At 41.0% G+C, this 23146-nt stretch overlaps 1 protein-coding gene across 1 annotated transcript; it reads right to left on the reverse strand.

Annotated features, from left to right (window-relative positions):
- Positions 1 to 667: 667 nt before the first annotated feature.
- LOC138891568 (uncharacterized) lies at positions 668 to 14149 on the reverse strand. The gene is made up of 9 exons (XM_070175084.1): positions 14011 to 14149; positions 13713 to 13947; positions 13501 to 13604; positions 12149 to 12488; positions 2794 to 2875; positions 2420 to 2665; positions 1878 to 2353; positions 1148 to 1331; positions 668 to 952 (listed from the first exon to the last, which is right to left on the reverse strand). The coding sequence occupies exons 1-9, from the start codon at positions 14147 to 14149 to the stop codon at positions 668 to 670; spliced, it is 2091 nt and encodes a 696-aa protein (XP_070031185.1).
- Positions 14150 to 23146: the final 8997 nt, after the last annotated feature.

Consider the following 23146-nt stretch of genomic DNA (forward strand, 5'->3'; position numbering starts at 1 on the left):
AAAATATCATACGAACTTAGTCGAATCCTCAAACTACCTCAAAACAATATCACTAGCATGAATTACACACAGATTCAAGCCTAATGAACTTTGCAATTTCCAAATTCTAGAAACGACACCGAAACCTATCAAATCACGTTCGATTGACCTCAAAGTTTGCACACAATTCAGAAATGACACCGCGAACCTACTCCAACTTTCGAAAATCCAATCCGACCCCGATATCAAAATTTCCACTGCAGGTCAAATTCATCAAAATTCCAACTTTCGCCGATTCAAGCCTAATTCTCCTATGTACCTCCAAATCATATTCCAAATGCGCTCCTAAGTCCAAAAATAACCTAACAAAGCTAACAGGTTCATCAAAATTAAAATCCGAGGTCGTTTACACATAAGTCGACATCTGCTCGACTTTTCCAACTTAAGCTTCCAATTAAGAGACTAAGTTTCTTAATTCACTCCGATATTACTCCGAACCCAAACCAATTACTCCGGTAAGTCATAATACAATTGTAGAACACAAAATAAGCAAAAAATAGAAGAACGAGGTTGTAACTCTCAAAACGATCGTCTGTGTCGTTACATCCTCCCCCTCTTAAACAAAACGTTCATCCTCGAAAGGGTCTAGAAACATTCCTGGAGTCTCAAATAGGTGTGGATATCTGCTTCACATATCCTGCTCGGTCTCCCAAGTGACCTCCTCCACTGGCTCACCTATCCACTGCACCTTTACTGAACCTATATCCTTTGACCTCAACTTTCGAACATGCCGCTCCAAAATGGACACCGGCTCCACATCATTAGTCAAATCCCCATCCAACTGAACCGTGCTGAAATCAAAAATATGAGACGGATCGCCGACGTACATCCAGAGAATAGAAACATGAAATACTGGATGCACACTCGACAAGCTAGGTGACAAGGTGAGCTTGTAAGCCACCTTCCCGATCCTCTGAAGTACCTCAAAAGGCCCAATGAACCAAGGGATCAAATCTCCCCTCTTCCCAAACCTCATAACGCCCTTCATGGGTGATACCTTCAGCCTAACCTTCTCCCCGACCATGTAAGACATATCACGAACTTTCCTGTTGGCATAGCTCTTCTGCCTAGACTACGTAGTGCGAAGCCACCCCTGGATCAATTTCACCTTGTCTAATGCATCCTGAACCAAGTCTATACCCAAGAGCCTAGCCTTACCCATCTCAAACCATCCCACCGGAGATCTACACTGCCTTCCATATAACGCCTCGTACGGAGCCATGTGAATGCTCGACTGATAACTGTTGTTGTATGCAAAATCCATGAGCAACAGAAGCAGGTCCCATGAAGCCCTAAAATCAATGACACAAGCACGTAGCATGTCCTCCAATATCTGGATAGTGCACTCAGACTGTCCATCCGTCTAAGGGTGAAATGTTCTGCTCAACTTAACTTGAGTGCCTAACTCTCGCTGCACGGCTCTCCAAAACTGCGATGTAAATTGCGTGCCTCTATCTGAAATGATGGAAACCGGCACACCATGAAGGCGAACAATCTCTCGGATGTAAATCTTAGTCAACTGCTCCGAAGAATATGTAGTACCAACTGTAATGAAGCTCACGGACTTGGTCAGCCGATCCACAATCACCCAAATAGAATCAAACTTCCTCGAAGTCCGTGGGAGCCCAAATACAAAATCCATGGTGATCCACTCCCACTTCCACTTCGGGATATCTAACCTAAGAAACAAGACACCTGGTCTTTGATGATCATACTTTACTTGCTGACAGTTGAGACACCGTGCTACAAAACCCACTATATCTTTCTTTATTCTCCTCTACCAATAGTGTTGTCTCAAATTCTGGTACATCTTTGCGGCACCCGGATGGATGGAATACCGCGAGCTGTGGGCCTCCTCAAGAATAAACTCCCGTAGCCCATCTACATTAGTCACACATATCTGGCTCTGCATCCTCAACACCTCGTCATCACCAATAGTCACATCCCTGGCATCACCTCGCCGAACTATATCCTGGAGGAAAACTAGGTGGAGGTCATCATACTGACGCTCCCTGATACGATCATAAAGAGAATACTGAGACATTACGCGAGCCAATACTCGACTCAGCTTAGAAATATCCAATCTGACAAACTGGCTAGCCAAGCCCTGAACATCCAATGCCAATGGCCTCTCTGCGGCTGGAAGATATGCTAAGCTACCCAAACTCTCTGCCTGGTGACTCAAGGCATCGGTGACCACATTGACCTTCTCAGGATGGTACAAAATGGTGATATCATAGTCCGTAAGAAGCTTTAACCACCTCCGCTGATGCAAGTTAAGATCCTTCTGCTTGAACACATGCTGCAAACTCCGCTGATCAGTTTAAATCTCATAATGAACACCGTACAAATAGTGCTGCGAAATCTTCAAGGCGTGAACAATAGCTGCTAACTCAAGATCGTGGACATGATAGTTCTTCTCATGGGTCTTCAACTGGCATGAATCATAAGCAATCACTGTACCCTCATGCATCAGAACACACCCAATATCGATCCGCGAAGCATCAAAATACACTGTGTAAGAACCAGAAGTTGATAGCAGAACTAGAATTAGAGTCGTGGTCAAAGCAGTCTTGAGCTTCTGAAAGCTCTCCTCGCAGTCATCCGACCACCTGAATGGGGCACCCTTTTAAGTCAATTTGGTAAAGGGTGATGCAATAGATGAGAAATCCTCCACAAAATGACGGTAATAGCCCGCTAAACCAAGAAGGCTCTAATTCTTAGATGCTGGACTGTAACACAATCCTTAAATACTGTAACACAAGAAAGCTCCATAAATCTTCTCTTCCTCAATCGCTGTAACACAATCCTTAGATGTTGGGCATGATCCTCCTGCCTACGAGAGTACACCAGGATATCATCAATGAATACAATAATGAATGAGTCAAGATAAGGCTGAAAATAAATTGACCCGACCGGTCATTTTGAAAATTTAAGCTCCGTTCGGCGGCATAAGGTCTGGAACAGGTTTGTATGGTGATTTTGGACTTAGGCGTGCGTCCGGTTTTGGGTTTTGGGGTCCGTAGGCTGATTTGAAGGATTTCTGTGAAAGTTGGAAAAGTTGAAGTTTGGAAAGTGAAAAGGTTTGACCAATAGTGGACTTTGGTGATATTGGGGCTGGAATACGATTTTGAGAGTAGGAACAGCTTCGTTATGTCATTTGGGACTTGTATGCAAAATTTGACGTAATTACATGTTGATTTGATAGGTTTCGGCACGAGTTTTAGAAGTTGGAAGATTTGGAAGTTCATAAGTTCGATTCATGGTACGATTCATAGCTTCATCATTGTTTGATGTAATTTAAGGCATCGAACGTGTCTGTGTTAGGTTATTGGACTTGTTGGTATGTTTGGACGGGTTCCCCTGGCGTGTTTCGGTTAAGTTTCGGATGTTTTTCATGGTTTGAAACAGGTCTGATTCTGGTGTCTCGCACCTTCAACATTTTGGAGTGCAGGTAGAGCTCCGCTAGTGCGTGAGTCTGATCGCTTCTGTGCTCAAAAGGGCCTGCTTTTGCAGTCTAGCTATCGTACATGCGAAGAAGCTCGCTTCTATGTTTCCCCCTTTCGCTTCTGCGGTGCCGCTGGTGCGGCTGTAAATCCGCAGATGCGGTTCTAGGCCTGGCTAGCTGAGTTCGCAGATGCGGACTCTTTCTTGCAAATGCGTGTGCGCATGTGCACCTCCTTGTCCGTAAATGCGAAAATCCTGGCAGAATCATTTAAGTCGAGGGTTTGGCCATTTTCTTCATATTTTGAGTTTTAGACTTCAATTTTGGGAGCTTCCTTGTGGAGTTTTCAAGAAAAACAATTGGGGAAGTGTTCTTAATTTAATATTCCATGAATTTATCTTAAGTTTTATCATTGAATTTGTGTTTTGAGTTAAGGAAAATGGTAATTTTTTGAAGAATGTTTTCAAAATGAAAAATCATGATTTGAGGGATGAAATGGTATCGGAATTTGATAATTTTAGTATGGTTGAACTCGTATCGGAATTGGTGTTCGGATTTTATGAAATGAGTCAGGTTCCTAGGTGCAGGCCCGTGGATCGACCTTTGGGTCGATTTTTAGATTTTGATAAAGATTAAGACTTATAATCCAGTATAGTTTTTTATGAGTTTTATTTGAGCCGTCCGGAGGTCATTTCACCCAAGAAGTTCATTTTAGAGTATCCGTTTATCTTCTTTGAGGTAAGTATCTTACCTAACCTTGTGTGGGGGGACTCCTCCATAGGGTTTGAATCTTCTATGTTTATTGTAGTCCGTGTACGCGAGGTGACAAGTACCTGCACAGACTTATTTGTTGAAATTGGCCTCTTAGAGTTCCTAGATCCTTGTATTCATTGAATATGCAATTGTTCTTGTTATGATTACGTTCCTTAATTACTAGTTTCACCTTTACCGACTTAATTAGAATCAATTGCGCCATGATCCACTCTTATTGTTACTTGATTCATATGTGACCTTAATTGAAATTGTTATCTCTTTCATTGCCATGTTATTTTTTCCCTACCTGTCTATCTTTATTTAAAGTTGTAGTTATCGCTTTTGGAAATGTTCTCCATTTATTGAGGTTATGTTGATCTTCTCACTGCCTACCTTTATTTGAATTGGCTGTATCTCTCCCGCCATTGTCCAAACTTAAAAGAAGCTTAGAAATCTTATGCCTTAGTGGACTTGCCTTTATTTGGAAATATTTGACTCGTGGTAGTTCTTGGTTGTTGAACCGTACATTGTGGGACTATTGATACATATTATTTTCTTCCCTGTTGAGTTGTTCTTATTATGCCTAGTATTCCTTATCATGGTTATTCCTTGTGAACTAGTTCTACCATTTCTTTTGATCTAAGGTTCTTGAGTTGATTAACTTACCGAACTCTGTGTTGTTGTCATTGTTGTACTTATTGTGGTGATGCATGAAGTTTCTACCGTGCAGTTGTTGTTATTGTGATGCACGCGGTTTCGGCCATGCGGTTGTTGATATGGGATTGCACGAGGTTCTTGCCATGCTGTTGTTACTATGGATATTTGCACATGCTGCGTGACAAGGCAGGATATATATATATATATGTGGGTTGCGCATGTGGCGGGACAAGGTGGGAATATGATTATGTACGTCTGGCGAGACAAGGCGAGCATTTACTTTACTATTGCACACATGGTGAGACAAGGTGTGTCACGGATTAAATTGTGATGAGTTGTGATGGTCTGGGGGAATTCTTGTTATTGATATTTGTGTAGTGGTATGCTTACCTTAGTGAGCCTTATCTTGTGAATGTTGTGAGAAAACATTCTACGTGCTGACCGTTCCTTTTTCTTATGTTTACTTTTTGGGTTGAACTATGTTAGGACACTTGCACAAGCATACATATAGTTAAGCACTCTTATCGGATTTAGGTACTTCCTTGCTACTATTGAGTATAGATGCATACCCTTGTTTACTTGCCTTCTATGTGAGAATGGCTCTATTTGGCACGTGAGTGTTTAGTGCGGTTATGAGGTGTACTGAGGTCACAATATGCCAAGTGTTAGTTTTTAGTTATGGAGACCCGTGAGTTGTGATTAGCCCAAGGTTTGGTACCTCGTGGAGTTTATTGACTGAAACTTGATGTGAAAACGGTCGTTATGGTTGAGTGATTACTTGTTCTTTCTGTATCTGTGATTTCGGATTTATGTTGCGTTTCTGTTCATCCTTGTGTGTCATTATTTTGTTATTTCGCTGATACTTGTTGTTTTCCTTTCTTATTGAAATTAATGTATTGTTAGCCATATCGCGTAGTCCTTATGTAAATATCATACTTTATTCTCCCTATACTCATATTTGTTCAGGTTATTTAGTCTAGTGGGTGTGTTGACTGTTCCTCGTCACTACTTCACTGAAGTTAGTCTTGATACTTACTGGGTACCGCTGTGGTGTACTCATACTTTACTTTTACACATTTTAGTGTAGATCCAGGTATTGCAAAGCCAGTTGATCGATAGCTAGCAGCGCGGATTGTTGTTGTGGAGACTCAAGGTAAACTTGTTGTTGTGTTCGCAGGCTTTTGAGTCACCGTCCTATTTTGTATTTGCACTGCTTTTACTTATTTCCAAACAGTCGTATTTAGAAGTTGTAGTAAACTTTGTAGAGCTTATGCCTTGTACTACCGGTTTTGGGAATTGTAAATTTTTATGAAGAATTATATTTCAAAGTTGTTAGATGTTAGTTATTATGGTTGTTATTCAGTAAATGTTAGGCTTGTCTAGTCCCTAAGACTAGGTGCCATAACGATACCCAACGGAGGGAATTTTGGGTTGTGACATGTTGGTATCAGAACTCTAGGGTCATAGGTGTTACGAGTCATAAGCAAGTTTAGTAGAGTCTTGCCGATGGGTACGGAGACTTCTGTACTTATCTTCTAGAGGCTATAGAACTATAAGGACAATTTCACTTCCTTCATTCCTATTGTGAGAGTTCATTGATCTTGAAGTTTGAAATTTTATCATTCAATTCTCTCATAGATGGTGAGAACACGAGGTACAGTTCCTAATGACGCTACCCCCGGAGCAGTTGTCGCTAGGGGCAAAGGCAGAGGCCGACGAGGAGCACGGGCCGCAGCTAGGGCACCTACTAGAGCAGCAGTTGAGGAGCCTCCAGTAGATCCAGTTAGGGGCAGGTACCAGAGGCGCCTGTTGTTATCCCCGGACTTCAGGAGACCTTAGCACAGTCCCTGAGTATGTTTGGTACACTGACTTAGGTGGGATTGATTCCGGGTGCACCAGCTACTTCACAGGTAGGGAGAGGAGCTCAGACTCCCGCCGCCCACACACCAGAACAACGAGTTCGTGTTGGTCAGGTTTCGGGTATCATGGCAACACAACTTGTGGTTTCGATTCAGCTTGTGGTTAGGGAGGCAGCATCTGATGAAGAATAGCTTAGACTTGAGAGGTACAAGAAGTATCACCTTTCGACCTTCAGTGGATTGGCGACAGATCATGCTAGGGTTTTCTGGATGAGTGTCACCGCATTCTTTGCACTATGGGTATTGTGGAGATAAGCGGGGTTTCTTTTGTTACGTTTCAGCTCAGGGGAGAGGCTTATCAGTGGTGACGAGTGTACGAGTTGGGTAGCCCGGCCGAGGCAGTTTCACTTTTATGGGTGCAGTTTTCAGAGATGTTTCTAAGAGAGTTTGTACCTCAGTCCCTTTCGGCTTGCACTTTCGGCTTTGCACAGTGTTTCAGGTACTCATGTGTCTCAAGGTACTCATACTACACAGTTTTCACAGCCACGTCAGTAGAGAGGTTGCCTTGATTGTGGAGATACCAGCAACTTGTTGAGAGATTCTCCCATACTCCAGACAGATGTGTCATAGCGGGGTATTCACGCAAGTAGAGGGCTCCCAAGAGAGGGAGGCCCGGAGGCCGTTGCGCCAGATTATGCCATATAGGTATGCTTTTGATTCGTTGCAAAGGGGCACCATTCGTATTTTATTTCGGTTCTTCTTATCGGCACGAATTCCCTTATTTGTTGCTTCATTTATGGGCGAGTTTCATGATTTTGCACTATGTTTATGTGTTTGACCTGATGGAAGGTTCTATGAGTGGTAGCCCATGTCTATCGTTTGTTTTTGTTCATCATTGAGAGTTGTGAGACTAGAAGTGAGTCCATGTTGTTCATTATGGTAGGTTTTGATGTGACTCCTAAGTATTCTTGGTTACGATTAGTGATTTAATACTCTCACGGGGTAAGGGTTCAGTAAGTGTTGTGATTTTATTGGCATAACTGAGTTAGTGGCAGATTTCAATTGGTATGATGTATACTCGACATGTGATTTAGAGTTGAGGATGAGACTCTGGTGATTTCATGTGATTTGATATGTTTGAGTCGGGTTGCGCGTCGCGGTGGAGAGTTACACCAGGATTGGATCCTTATGATTATTAATGTACTCTGATTTTTCCTATTTAAATTGATTCGTAGTATGGTACTGATAGAGAGTTGTGTATGTCGGGCATGTTTGATATTTCTCTTATGTGTTTCTCTTTATATATTCAGTCATTTTTGTTTTGTGCTTCTTGATTTTTAGCTTGCGGGGTGTGTGCCCGATGGTGTTAATTATGACTTGTTGATTTGAGTGTATAGTTATGAAGACTTCATGATTCTTGCATCATCATCAGTGTTGTGGATGTTTGAAATGGGTTCCTATCAGATATGAGGCTAATTGTCGGTGCTAGTTTTGGATTCCGGGCATCTATTGTGATCAGAAATGTTATTATGGGCCTATGTATGATGTGTTATGTTGTGTGGTCGTAACTTATGGGTGTAGGCATGAGTTGTTGAAGATGGTTGAGACTGATATTGGGCATGGATTTAGAATTGGGTCTTTTGGAAATAATTGAAAGCTGATAATTTTGGCTATCAGGCTTATCAATGTTGGTAGAGACAGTAAATTACAACTGAGATGGTGTCGTTAGGATTATGTGGATTGGGGTGACGTGGGATCACCCAAGAGTGTATGTTGGAGGTATACATTCAGTGATTTGAAGACTTCGAGGCGATTCCTGGCACGTTCGAGGACGAATGTTTGTTTTAAGAGGGGGGATGTAACGACTCGGCCAGTCGTTTTGATAATTTAAGCTTTGTTCGGCGGCATAGGTCTCGAACAGCTTTGTATGGTGATTTTGGACTTAGTTGTGCATCTGGATTTGGGTTTTGAGGTCCGTAGTGTGATTTGAAGCATTTCGACGAAAGTTTTAAAAGTTGAAGTTTGGAAAGTGGTGAGGTTTGACAAATTGTTGACTTTAGTGATATCGGGGTCGTAATGCGACTCTAAGAGTTGGAACAACTCCGTTAGGTCATTTGGGTCTTGTCTACAAAATTTGACGTCATTCCGAGTTGATTTGATAGGTTTCGGCACGAGTTTTAGAAGTTGGAAGATCTGGAAGTTCATACGTTCGATTCATGGTGCGATTCATAGCTTCGTCAATGTTTGATGTGATTTGAGGCCTCGAGCTAGTCTGTTTTAGGTTATTGGATTTGTTGGAATGTTTGGACGGGGTCCCGGGGGGCCCGAGCGTGTTTAGGTTGAGTTTCAGATGTTTTTCATGGTTTGATTCTGATGTCTCGCACCTGCGACATTTTGGAGCACATGTGCGGCTCTGCACGTGCATGAGTCTGATCGCTTCTGCGGTCAAAAGGTCCTAGGAGCTCGCTCGCTTCTGTGGAGGCCGTCATGCAGGTGTGAAGGCCTTTTTTACTGTCAAGGTGTCACACCTGTGAAGAAGCTCGCTTCTGCATTTCCCCCTTTCTCTTCTACAGTGCCGCTGGTGCGGCTGTAAATCCGCAGATGCGGTTCCAGGCCTGGCTAACTGAGTTGGCAGATACGAACTCTTTATCGCAAATGCGTGTGCGTAGGTGCGCATCCTTGTCCGTCGATGCGAAAATCCTAGCATAATCATTTACTTCGAGGGTTTGGCCATTTTCTTCATATTTTGAGTTTTAGACTTCTGTTTTGGGAGCTTCCTTGTGGGTTTTTCAAGCAAAACGGTTGGGTAAGTGTACTTCACCTAGAATTTAATATATCCCATGATTTTATCTATATTTTTATCATTTAATGTGTTTTTTGAGTTGAGAAAATGGTGGTTTTTTGAAGAATGTTTTCAAAAGTAAAAATCATTATTTGAGGGATGAAATGGTATCGGAATTTGATAAGTTTAGTATGGTTGAACTCGTGTCAGAATGGGTGTTCAGATTTTGTGAAATTAGTTGGGTTACGAGGTGCAGGCCCGTGGGTCGATTTTTAGATTTTGAGAAAGATTAAGACTTTATAATCTGAATAGTTTCTTATGAGTTTTATTTGTGTTTTGAAGTTACTTTTGTTAGATTTGAGCCGTCCGGAGGTCATTTCACCCGCAAAGTTCATTTTAGAGTATAAATTTGTCTTCTTTAAGGTAAGTTTCTTGCCTAACCTTGTGTGGGGGAACTACCCCTTAGGGTTTGAGTCTTCTATGTTGATTGTAGTCGAAGAGTACGTGCTCAGACTTATTTGTGAAAATTGGCCTCTTAAAGTTCCCAGGTCCTTGTATTCATTGAATATGCAGTTTTTCTTGTTATGATTACGTTCCTTAATTACTAGTTTCACCATTACCTGCTTAATTAGAATCAATTGCGTCATGATACACTCTTATTGTTACTTGATTCATATGTGCCTTAATTGAAACTGTTATCTCTTCTATTTCCATGTTATCCTTTCCCTAATTGCCTATCTTTATTTCAAGTTGTAGTTATCCCTTTTGTAAATGCTCTCCCTTAATTGAGGTTATGGAGATCTTCTCGTTGCCTACATTTATTTGAATTGGCTGTATTTCTCCCGCAATTATCCAAACTTAAACGAAATGTAGAAATCTTATGCCTTAGTGGACTTACCCTTATTTGGAATTATTTGACTCGTGTTAGTTCTTGGTTGTTGAACCGTACATTGTGGGACAATTCTTACATATTATTTTCTTCCTGTTGAGTTGTTCTTATTACGCCTAGTATTCCTTATCATGGTTATTCCTTGTAAACTAGTTATATCGTTTCTTGTGATTTAAGGTTCTTGAGTTGAGTTACTTACCGTACTATGTATTATTGTCATTTATGTGGTGATACACGAGGTTTCTGCCATGAGGTTATTGTTATTGTGGTGCACGAGGTTTCTGTCGTGCTGTTGTTACGATTGATATTTGCACATGCGGCATGACAAGGCGGGATATATGTATGCAGGTTGCGCATGTGGTGAGACAAGGTGGGAACATGATTATGCACGTGTGGCGAGACAAGGCGGGCATTTACTTTAATATTGCACACATGGCGAGACAAGGTGGCTTGTGTCAGGGATTGATTTGTGATGAGTTGTGATGGCATGGGGGAAGTCTTGTTGTTGATATTTGTGTAGTGGTATGCTTACCTTTGTGAGCCTTATCTTGTGAAAGTTGTGAGAAAACAGTCTACATGCTGACCGTTCCTTTTTCTTATGTTTACTGGTTGGGTTGAACTATGTTAGGACACTTGCACAAGCATACATATAGTTAAGCACTCCTATAGGATTTAGGGGCTTCCTTGCTACTGTTGAGTATAGATGCATACCCTTGTTTACTTGCCTTCTATGTGAGAATGACTCTATTTGGCACGTGAGTTTTCAGTGCGGTTATGAGGTATACAGAGGTCACAGTATGCCAAGTGTTAGTGTTTAGTTATGGAGACCCGTGAGTTGTGATTAGCCGAAGGTTCGGTACCTCGTGGAGTTTATTGACTGAAACTTGATGTGAAAACGGTCGTAATGGTTGAGTGATTACTTGTCCTTTCTGTATCTGTGATTTCGGATTTATGTTGTGTTTCCGTTCATCCTTCTGTGTCATTATTTTGGTATTCCGCTGGTACTTGTTGTTTTTCTTTCTTATTGTAATTAATGTATTGTTTGCCATATCGTGTAGTCCTTATGTAGATATCATACTCTTTTGTTCCTATACTCATATTTGTTCAGGTTATTTAGTCTAGTGGGTGTCTTGACTGTTCGTCGTCAGTACTCCACTAAGGTGATTCTTGATACTTGCTAGGTACCGCTATGGTGTAGTCATACTACACTTTTGCATAATTTTGTGCAGATCCATATATTGCGAAGCCCGTTGATCAATAGCTAGCAGGGCGGATTGTTGTTGTGGAGACTCAAGGTAAACCTGTTGCTGCGTTCGTAGGCTTCGGAGTCACCGTCCTATTTTTTTTTCGCATCGTATATACTTATTTCCAAACAGTCATATTTAGAAGTTGTAGTAAACTCTATAGAGCTTATGACTTGTACTACCGGTTTTGGGAATTGTAAATTTTTATAAAGAATTCCATTTCAAAGTTGTTAGATGTTATTTATTATGGTTGTTATTCAATAAATGTTAGGCTTACCTAGTCCCTAAGACTAGGTTCCATCACTATACCCAACGGAGGGAATTTTGGGTTGTGATAGAAACACACTGTTCATCAGATGCATGAACGCTGCTAGGGCATTGGTCAACCCAAAAGACATCACGAGGAATGCATAATGGACATATTGGGTCCTGAAAGTTGTCTTATGAATATCTGAGTCCCGAATCTTCAGGTAGTGATACCATGACCTCAAATCAATCTTGGAGAACACCCTCACTCCCTGAAGCTGGTCAAATAGGTCATCTATACGTGGTAAAGGATACTTGTTCTTCACTGGGACCTTGTTTAACTGCTTGTAATCAATGCACATTCTCATAGTACTATCCTTCATCTTTAAAAATAGAACTGGTGCACCCCAATGTAACATGCTAGGCTGAATAAACCCCTTATCAAGGAGTTTCTGAAGTTGTTCCTTCAACTCCTCCAGTGCCATACGATATGGTGGAATAGAAATGGGCTGAGTTCCCGGCACCAAATCAATACCGAAGTCAATGTCCCTGTCAGGCGACATACCCCGCAGATCTACAGGAAACACATATGAAAATAACACACCATATGAACAGAATCAATAGCAGGGGCCTCTCCACTAACATCCCTCACAAAAGCCAAATAGGATAGATAACCCTTCTCAACCATCCGCTAAGCCTGCAAATATGAAATCACTCTACTGGGAACATAGTCTATACAGCCGCTCCACTCAACTCTTGGCAACCCCGGCATCGCCAACGTCACGGTCTTAGCGTGACAATCTAGAGCAACATGACATGGAGACAACCAATTCATACCCAATATCACATGAAAATCGACCATACTAAGCAGCAAAAGATCTTCTTTGGTCTCCATACTCCCAATAGTCACTACAGATGACCGATATACACAGACCACAATAACAGTATCACCCACCGGAGTAGATACATGAACATATAAAACTAGAGACTCACGGGGCATATCCAAAAAATGAGCAAAATACTAGGAGACATATGAATAAGTGGAACCAGGGTAAAATAATACAGAAGAATCTCTATGGAAAACTAAGACAATACCTGTAATCACAACATCTGACGCAATGGCATCTGGTTTGACAAAGAGAGCATAGAAACGGACATGGTCGCCCCCTGATGGGCCTCCCTCTCTCGGGCGACCCCTAGCTTACTGAGCTCCACCCCTAGCTGGCTGGGCGGGTGGTGTAGCAACTTGTGCTGCAGTCGCAGGCTCACTCCTATGTTGAGATGAACATCCTGAATGGTGGGGACATTACCTCTTGATATGACCCGAATTTCCACACTCCAAGAAACCTCTCCTTACGAATAGCGGTGGGGACTGAAGGGAACCCCGAGAACCAAAATAACTGCTAGAAGGTCCTAAGCTGGTAGTGCTCTGAATGATGACTAGCCCTGCTGATAACTGTGTAACCCATGGCTAGATGATGCACCACGGTTAACTGGGCGAGCCATCTGAGCATGTCAGAATGGACGACCCCTACCGTGCTGGAACTAACCCCCAGAAGGAACATCGCCAAATCCACTCTATCCACGAGGATTTTTGGCCTCCATCTCAACCCGCAAATGGCTGAGAACCAACTCAATCTGACGAGAAATGTTGACAACCTTATCAAAACTAGCACCAAACACTCTATCTCTGGTCATAAGCAATCACAACTGAAAAGGGAGGCCATCTATGAACCTCCTGATCCTCTCCTTGTCTGTGAGAATCAACCAGATAGCATGTCGGGACAACTCCAAAAACCTCATCTCATACTGCATCACGGACATATCACCCTGATGAAGTTGCTCAAACTGCCTACGCAGCTCCTCTCTGCAGGACTGAGGCACGAACTTCTCTAGCAAGAAAACGGAGAATTGCTGCCAGGTAAAGGGTTCTGTGCCGACTGGCCTATGACTCTTGTAAGCCTCCCACCAACTGAATGCAGCCCTAGATAACTGTAATGTAGTGAACGAGACCCCACTGGTCTCCAAACTACCTGTTGTATGGAGTATCCTCTGACACCTATCCAAGAAGACCTATGCATCCTCTCCCTCTATACCACTGAAAGATGGAGGCTGGAGTCTCCCAAACCTCTCCAATCTATGATGCTCATCCTCAGGCATAGCAGGAACCACATAGTCTTGAGCAGCTCCAACCGGCTGGGATGGTGGTGCCCCCGGTGTCTGGATTACCTGCATCACCTACTCTAGTGTGCGGGTGGCTGGAGTCTGAGGGCCTCCCCCAGTATAAGAAGTGGTTGTTGCCGTCGAAACAGAGGCCGACTAAGCAAGTCCGGTGCACACGGTTAGAATCTGAGCTAAGGCCTCCTGAAGACCTGGAATCACGATGGGCACCGTTGGTGCCTGAGCTGGCCCCGCTGGTGCATCCACAACTGGGACCTGATCCTGAACTGGGGCAACTGGTGGATCTGCAGGTAATGCCCTAGCTACTGTGCGGGCTGCACCTCTGCCCCTACAGTGGCCTCTACCGCGACCACGACCTCTCACGGCCCTGGCTGATGGTACTAGTGTCTGCCCCTACTGCTCGGTGGTACGTGTCCTCACCATCTATGAGAGAATGAAATAACAGAAGTTTAGTACCATAATCAACAGATTCGAGTGACAAGAATTCAAGAATGTGAAGTTTTCCTCAAGGTTTTGCATCTTCTCTTAGAAAGGTACCGATGTCTTCGTACCAATCCACAAGACTCTACTAAGCCTGCTAATGACTCGTGAGACCTATGTAACCTAGGCTCTGATACCAACTTGTAAGACCAAAAAACGACCGTCGTGATAGCGTCTATCATAGAACTAGGCAAGCCATAACTCAACATTTTCAACACAGTAAAACCTTTTTAGAAATAACAGCGGAACAATTTAACATATAAAGAGAAAGCCTTTTCAAAAAAGAATTTATCCAAAACACAATGCAATCCAACCCATAACCGGGATGTCACTAAGTACATGAGCGTCTAAAATAATAATGTAGTCCACAACAGTATATAAAGAATAAAAACGGAAAGCACAGAGAGAATAAGGAAAGGAAATCAAGGCCAGCGAACGCCATGCAACTACCTCGATAGTCCCTGAACTCTGATGCCTAAATTAGCATCCGTCGACGTGACCAGAAATTTTTGGATCTACACACAAGGTGTAGGGAGTAACATGAGTACATCCAACTCAGTAAGTAACAAATCCAAACTTGGATTGAAGGCAGTGAAGGACTTAGTCAGTACAGATAAAATGGAAAAAACTATACAGAAACGTAGACATGCTCTCAAATCAATAGGCAACTCAAAACAGTAAAGTAAAGCAGATTCAAACAGTGTAATGAATGTAACTCTGTTATCTCTACATGCCAATGCACATACTGTAAGTTTATGCACCATACTGTCAGTCTCAAGTGCTCAACACTCGATATCTCAACCACTCGGTATTGTATATGGCCCACACGGCCAAGGGAAGATCCATCCCGGAATATATACAACATTGACCATAGGTCACCCAGTACCAAGGAAAGTCCAATCCAGCCTTGTGGAGAAGATCCATCTCCAGGTATCAAGTACTTCGGATAATATCCATGTCTAAGGAAGATCCATCCCTCAATAATATCAACTGCGCTCACTGGGATGTGTTACAGACTCCAGAGGGGCTCTTACAGCCCAACCACTATTATAACATCAATATAACTGTTGCGACGTGCAGCCCGATCCCATATATGTCACTCACAATCGGCTCTCGGCCACACTCAGTCATCAATCTCTCTAGTCTCACTCATGGGCCCAAAACGTCATGAAAAAATAAATAACAACTAAGACTGGTATATGACATGAAATGCATGTTTATGACTGAGCACGAAATACCAGTCAAAGTAGTAAAGTGACAATAAGAAACGACCACTATGGGTCTCAACAGTACCTGCATAAAGCCTAAACATGATAGCTAGCATGATTCACAGCACAATTATTTTATCACATGATAAAAACATGGATATCTGCAAGATATTATCACTACACAGTGCCATGGAATCATCTAGGCCACAATTCTCATAGTGTACGCCCGCACGCCCATCATTTGGCATATGCGTCACCTCAATACCAATCATATAATACATATGTCGGGGTTTCAAACCCTCAGAACCAAGTTAGAAAGTGTTACTTACCTCAACAACACAAAAATCCTACTCTAAAATGCCTTTACCTCTCAAATCGGTCTCCAAATGCCCCGAATCAATCCACAAGCAGTACGAGGTAATCAACATAGGCTAAAAGAATCAATTCCATAAAGAAAACATAAAATTCTACCCAAAAAAGCCGAAATAGGCCTGAACCCGGCCCCCGGGTACACGTCTCAAAATTCGACAAAAGTCACAAAACCTGAAAGCCCATTCACTCTCGAGCCTAACCATACCAAATTTACTCAAATCCGATAACAAAATCCCATTCAAAACCTCAAAATTCTAACTCAAGAGTTCTTCCTCTTTTTCCCTAATTTCTCACCCAACTCAGACTGCCCCTCAGCTTTACTCTTCGCAAACGTGACCTGTTTCACGAACGCGAAGCTTAACAAACTCTAACCTTTGCGAATGCGTAGACCAAGGACCTGAGGTCCCCAGTTGGCTCTTCTCTTCATCGCGAACGCGAAGAACAAACTCTCCTCAGCCTCCAGGTACACTTCGCGAATGCGACACCTACCTCGCGAATGCATAAGAGGAAACCAGCAACAATAGAAACCTGCAGTTATCTATCAATAAGCTAAGTCCAAAATGATCCTTTAAACACCTGAATCCCACCCGAGGCCCTCGGGACCTCAACCAAACATACTAACAAGTCCTAAAATATCATACGAACTTAGTCGAATCCTCAAACCACCATAAACAACATCAAAAACATGAATTACACACGGATTCAAGCATAATGAACTTTGAAATTTCCAAATTCTAGAAACGACGCCGAAACCTATCAAATCACGTCCGGTTGACCTCATATTTTGCACACAAAACATAAATGACACCCCGAACCTACTCCAACTTCCGAAAATCCAATTTGACCACGATATCAAAATTTTCATTGCCGGTCAAATTTGCCAAAATTCTAACTTTCGCCGATTCGAGCCTAATTCTACTACGGACCTCCAAATCACATTTTGGACGCGCTCCTAAGTCCAAAAATCACGTAACAGAGCTAACAAAACCATCAAAATTCAAATTCGAGGTTGTTTACACATAAGTCGATATCCGGTCGACTTTTCCAACTTAAACTTCCAATTAAGAGACTAAGTGTCTCAATTCACTATGAAATCACTCTAGACCCGAACCAACTACCACGGTAAGTCATAATACAGTTATAAACACAAAAGAAGCAGAAAATGGGGTGTCACAACCCAAATCCATTAAAGGTCGTGATGGCGTCGGGCGTCGCTGTCAGGAAAGCCAAAAAATATATGTTGATTTGGTTCTCATTTTTAATATTTTTGAAATCATATTTCCTTAAATTAAATAGTAAAGTTGGAATTTTCGGAGTAAATAATAGTATTTTTAACAATTTCAGTATAGAATAACCCATAATCACCCCAAAATCCAATGTCATAAGTGCATGAGCATCAAGTAAGAATGTAAAATAAAATACAGCATATGTCCGAAATACAAATTTGGAGAGGAGAAATATAATTTCTCTGAAATAGACTCTCTCGGTTGTGGGTCGTAATATGGAATGCAGCTCACATAAGTCCCTGTATGCATACACGCCTGTGCTCTCACCAGACCACTAGTCACATATGTACCTGCACAAAACTATGCATCAAGTGTAGTATGAGTATGTAATTAACGTGTGCCCACTAAGTATCTTGCCTAACCCCGGAGGAGTAGTGATGAGGGTTCGACATCAACAATTACTAGTGGTCCAATAATATAATGTACAGTAAAAAGGTAAGTAAATGTGAGGCAGTGTAAATAAGTGAGATAAATAAGTATAGATCATCTGGTACAAATACCCCTCTTTACGAGGAACTCAAGCTCTCCATTAGAAATTCCCTCCTTAGCCGGAGCATATATATGAATATAGTGGATCTCATTAGATAGATTTTCATAACCCAAATCGGGAAACTTACCAGATACTCTGGCTTCTTGCCAAATATTACGCATGATTCCATGAGGATATAACATAGGAAATATCGAGGCGTACGGCCCGCTCCAACATAACATTTAAGTTGTGCACTGCCGAGGGTCGAACGACGCGAACCATAGACGCATCTATTAAACTGCCGAGGAGAACCGCCCTCTCCCATGAGAGTGTGGTACAAAATCTTGTCGAGGCGAACGATCGGATCCCATAAGCGTGAAATACATAATCCTGCAGAGGCAAACAGCCTGATCCCATTAAAATAAAAAGCTTTAACGGGTCTTTGACCCCACTTACGAATAAACGTGTGAGTTGTAATTCTTTTCACCAAAAACCTTTCAATGAAGTATATATATCACGAAAACATGCTGTAAGTTGAGTAACATTATTCGGTGACTAATTATGAACTCGTGAAGTCTCTACAATACCAAGTCTAGTCTCAAGTAGAAATGTAAAGCAGAGGAATTTAATAGGCAAGAAAATGCTCAAATAGTGCAGCTACATCATGATGTGAACTTAAGCCTACCCGGAAAATAACATGAATGTAGCTACGTACGGGCTCTCGTCACCTCGCGCATACGTAGCCCCCACGACAAGTAGCACACATCAATATACCACACCTAGGGGTAATTTTCCCCTCACAGAGTTAGACAGGAGACTTACCTTACTCCGAAATTTCATAACCGGTTCCAAAGCCTCTCTAACACCTCAAACCGATGCTCGTCGCTCCAAACTAGTCAATTAAGATGCAACCCAATCAAAATGTACTCTAATACTCATAATTAATCAATTTATAACAATTTCCAACTCCGTTCAAAAAATCGATAAAGCAACCTTCGGGCCCACGTGCCCGGATTCTGAAACTTTTCGAAGATAAACACTACCCATAGCAGTACGAACTCAAATATATAATTTATTATCAATTTCATGCCCAAATTCGTGATCAAAATCCAAGAATACCAATTTCTAGGTTTTTCTTCAAAATCTCAAATTTCTACCAATTTTCCATGCTTGAATCCACATAAAAACTATGTATTTTACTCAAAATAGGTGGGAATTACTTACTTCATAATAGATGATGAAATCTCCTCTTCAAAAGATCCAAAAATCGCCCAACCAAAATGAAAAATGGGTGAAATAAACCCAAACCCCTCTTAAACCCACTCTGGACCTGTGCCTTTCCTTTCGCATTTGCGCCTTCGCAGGTGTGGACATACCCTCACACATGCGCTCCCAGACTCTTCTCTCACTCTCGCACTTGCGACGCACCACCGCATCTGCGACCTTGCAGGTGCGGACAACCCTTCGCACCTGCGGTTACTTCCCAGCTTCACCCAAACCGAACCTGCGACCATTGACTCGCACCTGCGACCTAGAACCTGTGGCCTTTTTTACACAGGTGCGATCACACCAGATATCAGTTGCCTCATCTTTTCTTCCAAGTCCAAACTCAATGCGTTAACCATCCGGAATCCACCCGAGGCTCTCTGGACCTCAACCAATTATACCAACACGTCCCAAAATACATTACAAACTTAGTCGAGCCTTTAAATCACATCCAACAACATCGAAACTACGAATCACCCTCCAATTCAAACTCAATCAACATTAAAACTTAAAACTCCTACAATTGATGCCAAAACCTACCAAATCACGTCCGATTGACCTCAAATTTTGTACACAGGTCATAATTGGCATTACATACTTATTCTAACTTACGGAATCCGACCCCGATATCAAAAAGTCCACTCCTGGTGAAACTCTCCAAAAACCTTCAAATTTCTAACTTTCACCAAATGACCCCGAAATGACCTACGGACCTCCAAATCCACTTCCGGACGCGCTCCCTATACCGTAAATTACCATACGGAGCTATACCCAAACTAGGAATCCCAAATAGACATTGATAACATTGAAATGCACTTCAACTCAAATTAATGAAATTTTTCCAAAATGCCATCTTCCATAATAAGCGTTGAAACGCTCCCGGGTCATCCAAAACCAGATCTGAACATACGCCCAAGTCTAAAATAATCATACGAACCTGTTGGAACCTTTAAATCCCGATTCTGAGGTCATTTACTCAAAAATCACACCTTAGTCACTCTTTCCAACTTAAAACTTCCGAAATGGGAATTTCTTTCCAAATCAACTCCGAACTTCCCGAAATTAAATTTCGACCTCACGTACAAGTCGTAATACCTGAAGTTAAGTTGCTCAGGGTCTCAAACCGCTAAACGACGCGCTAGAGCTCAAAACGATCGGTCGGGTCGTTACATGGGGGAACGGAGTTATAACTCTCGAAACGACCGGCCGGGTCATTACAAAGAGAAAATGAAGTTTCAATGGTCTCTTGTTTTCTTTCATCAAGTTGGTTAGTGAAAGTTGTGTAGGCATTCTTTGGAAGTTGGACGTATACTCTGCTTGTCAATTCAGGACGAATTCAACTGAATTCATTGCTTTTAACTCAAATTACTTATCATTGCCACTTAACTTTGATAGCTGAAGATGGTGTTAGAGATTATAACATGTTGCTTATATGGTGTTTCTTACTTCTTGTAAGTTTGGTTGAGCAATAATCCAATTTTAGTAGTAATGCACAATAGATGGAAGCAATACTTCTTTGTAAGTTTATTTCATCAGCTAGCCTCGTTAGATTGGTTGAGCGATAGTGCATCAAATTAAGCTCCAATATTCTAAAATGGAGCACATGTATGAGGAGTTTTCACGTCAGATTGGTTGAGCAATAGTGCATTAACTTCTATCCACTAACACTGTAAAGGAGTTTTTACATTAATAGGTTGTCTAAAGTTAATTATAAATAATTGTTCATACAATAACAATAACAATTATGCCTCAATCCCAGAGACTCCGCCGTCTCACAGATTAACACATCATTCATGATGGTAGTTTCGAAGAGATTCTTGCTGATGAAAATTGGAAATTGCCTTGCTCTATTCGACATTTTGAAGTAAACAATCTGAAAACATTAAGCAGCCAAGTTCTCAAAAGCCTCACCTCTCTGAACAATCTGAAAACATTAAGCAGCCAAGTTCTCAAAAGCCTCACCTCTCTGGAATATCTATCTATTCGTAATTCACCTCAAGTTTGGTCACAACTCGAAGAAGGTATTCCATCGTCCCTCAGTTCACCTCGAAGTCTAGATGTAAGTTATTCTCTACTTTAGTAGCTTCCTATTTTTTGTTACTTCTATTTCCTCGTTTTCAATTCTTTTCCTTTGTGAAATCGTATTGAGTAGTGTGTAGCGTCTATTGCGCTATGAAGCCAAGGAAGCGTCTTCAGTTTGGGATGAAATTTATTGTTAGTTGAAAAAAAGAAAAAGTGATAAAATCCTTATATTTGCTCCAGAAAGTTGATAGATTTATGTAATCTTTTACCATGCACATAAATGTCCACTCTTGAATGCCAAGCTCTAAAAGAATCAAAACGATACACGACAAAAAGTTTGTTTCTTATCTATCAAAAATAAAAATAAAAATTGCTTCCCAATAATTTAACAACTAAAAGCATCAGCACTGTATAGGTTATTATGATGATTTTCGAGTATCAACTTTTAATTTTTTTTGTTCTTTATCAGGATTTTGGTAACAATATGTAAGCTATTATAGCTCTTAGCTCAGTTGATGAAAGTAAAGTTGTGCTGATGTTCTTTATTGAATTAATTGACAAACACCTCGACTGTGGTCTATCAACAAAGTATTGGCATTTTTATCGTCCAATGCTCTTAACTATCAGAACTGATATTTTTGTCAGATTAAGAAAGGTTCGCGGTTTTGTTATAGCTGAGTGTGATGTTATGCTTATACTTTGAACTGTTAATACATTGTTCAGAGTAATTCTTTGTTTATTGTTGATTTGTCAGTATATAGATTTGATGGTAGAGGCATGGCTCTATTTTTCATTTTCTCTACCAAATTCATCAGCTTAATAATTTTACGTGATTGCACCACTTTATTGTTGATCTGTTGGCAGCATAGTTGAAAGGATATTAATTTTGAAATTTTCTAAGGTAATACTGCTTTCTTTCAAACTTATTTCCCATTCAAAGATTTTGTCTACAATATTCCAGTTATTGCAAATTTAAATGCTGGTTCAAAATGGTGGGGATGGAAATGACATTTGATTCCTTGAAGCTATTTTTTTCTTCTTTTGCAGAAGGTGGTTGATTGGAGTTATGTAATGGATGAAGTTTCATCTTAAATATTATCTCAATAGCTTGCATTTTATTATTACTGTTCAAATGTAGTATAGTAAGGAGAATTCCTTTCCAGTGACTAGGGAATGGGAGAATTCCCACTACCACTAGCAGTCCAGCCGGGCCTACGTCACCGTGCTGGCGACGAGCTTCACATAGAATGAAGGAAACGCATAGGCTCGGCTTTGAGAGGAATTCAATCCCCAAATTACCCCAAATTAGTAATGCAGATAAATAGGAGTATAAGATAAATGTGCCCTTTTCTATATTAAATTCTTGCAATTGATAAATTCTATCAAACTAACATGTTTAACAAATTCTTTAAGAATAACAATCACAATAACGGTCCAATCTATCAATAGTCAATATCGGTCACCCACCTACGACCACCCCGCCACCAAGAAAAGAGGAAAAAACAAAATCCAACAAACAAAAACATAAATTTATGGAAAGTAAAGATATGAACTCTTGAATCTTTTTCTAGATAAGGGAGATAATTTATACGTATAATTATACATAATAGACTGTCACTATACAATTTAAATACAATAGACTGTCACTATACAAAATATATACTAAATAGACTGTCACTATATAAAAATTATACTAAATAGACTGTCAATATACAATTTATATATAATAGACTATCACAATACAAAATCTATACAAAACAGACTGTCATTATACAAAAAATATACTAAATAGACTGTCTCTATACAAAATATATACAAAATAGACAGTCACTATACAAAAAATATACTAAATAGACTGTCACTATACAATTTATGTACAATAGACTATCACTATACAAGTTATATACAAAATAGACTGTCATTATACAAAATAGACTGTCACTATACA

The sequence above is a fragment of the Nicotiana tomentosiformis genome, chromosome 1 (genome assembly GCF_000390325.3).
Source record: "Nicotiana tomentosiformis chromosome 1, ASM39032v3, whole genome shotgun sequence".
In the NCBI taxonomy this organism is placed as follows: Eukaryota; Viridiplantae; Streptophyta; class Magnoliopsida; order Solanales; family Solanaceae; genus Nicotiana; species Nicotiana tomentosiformis.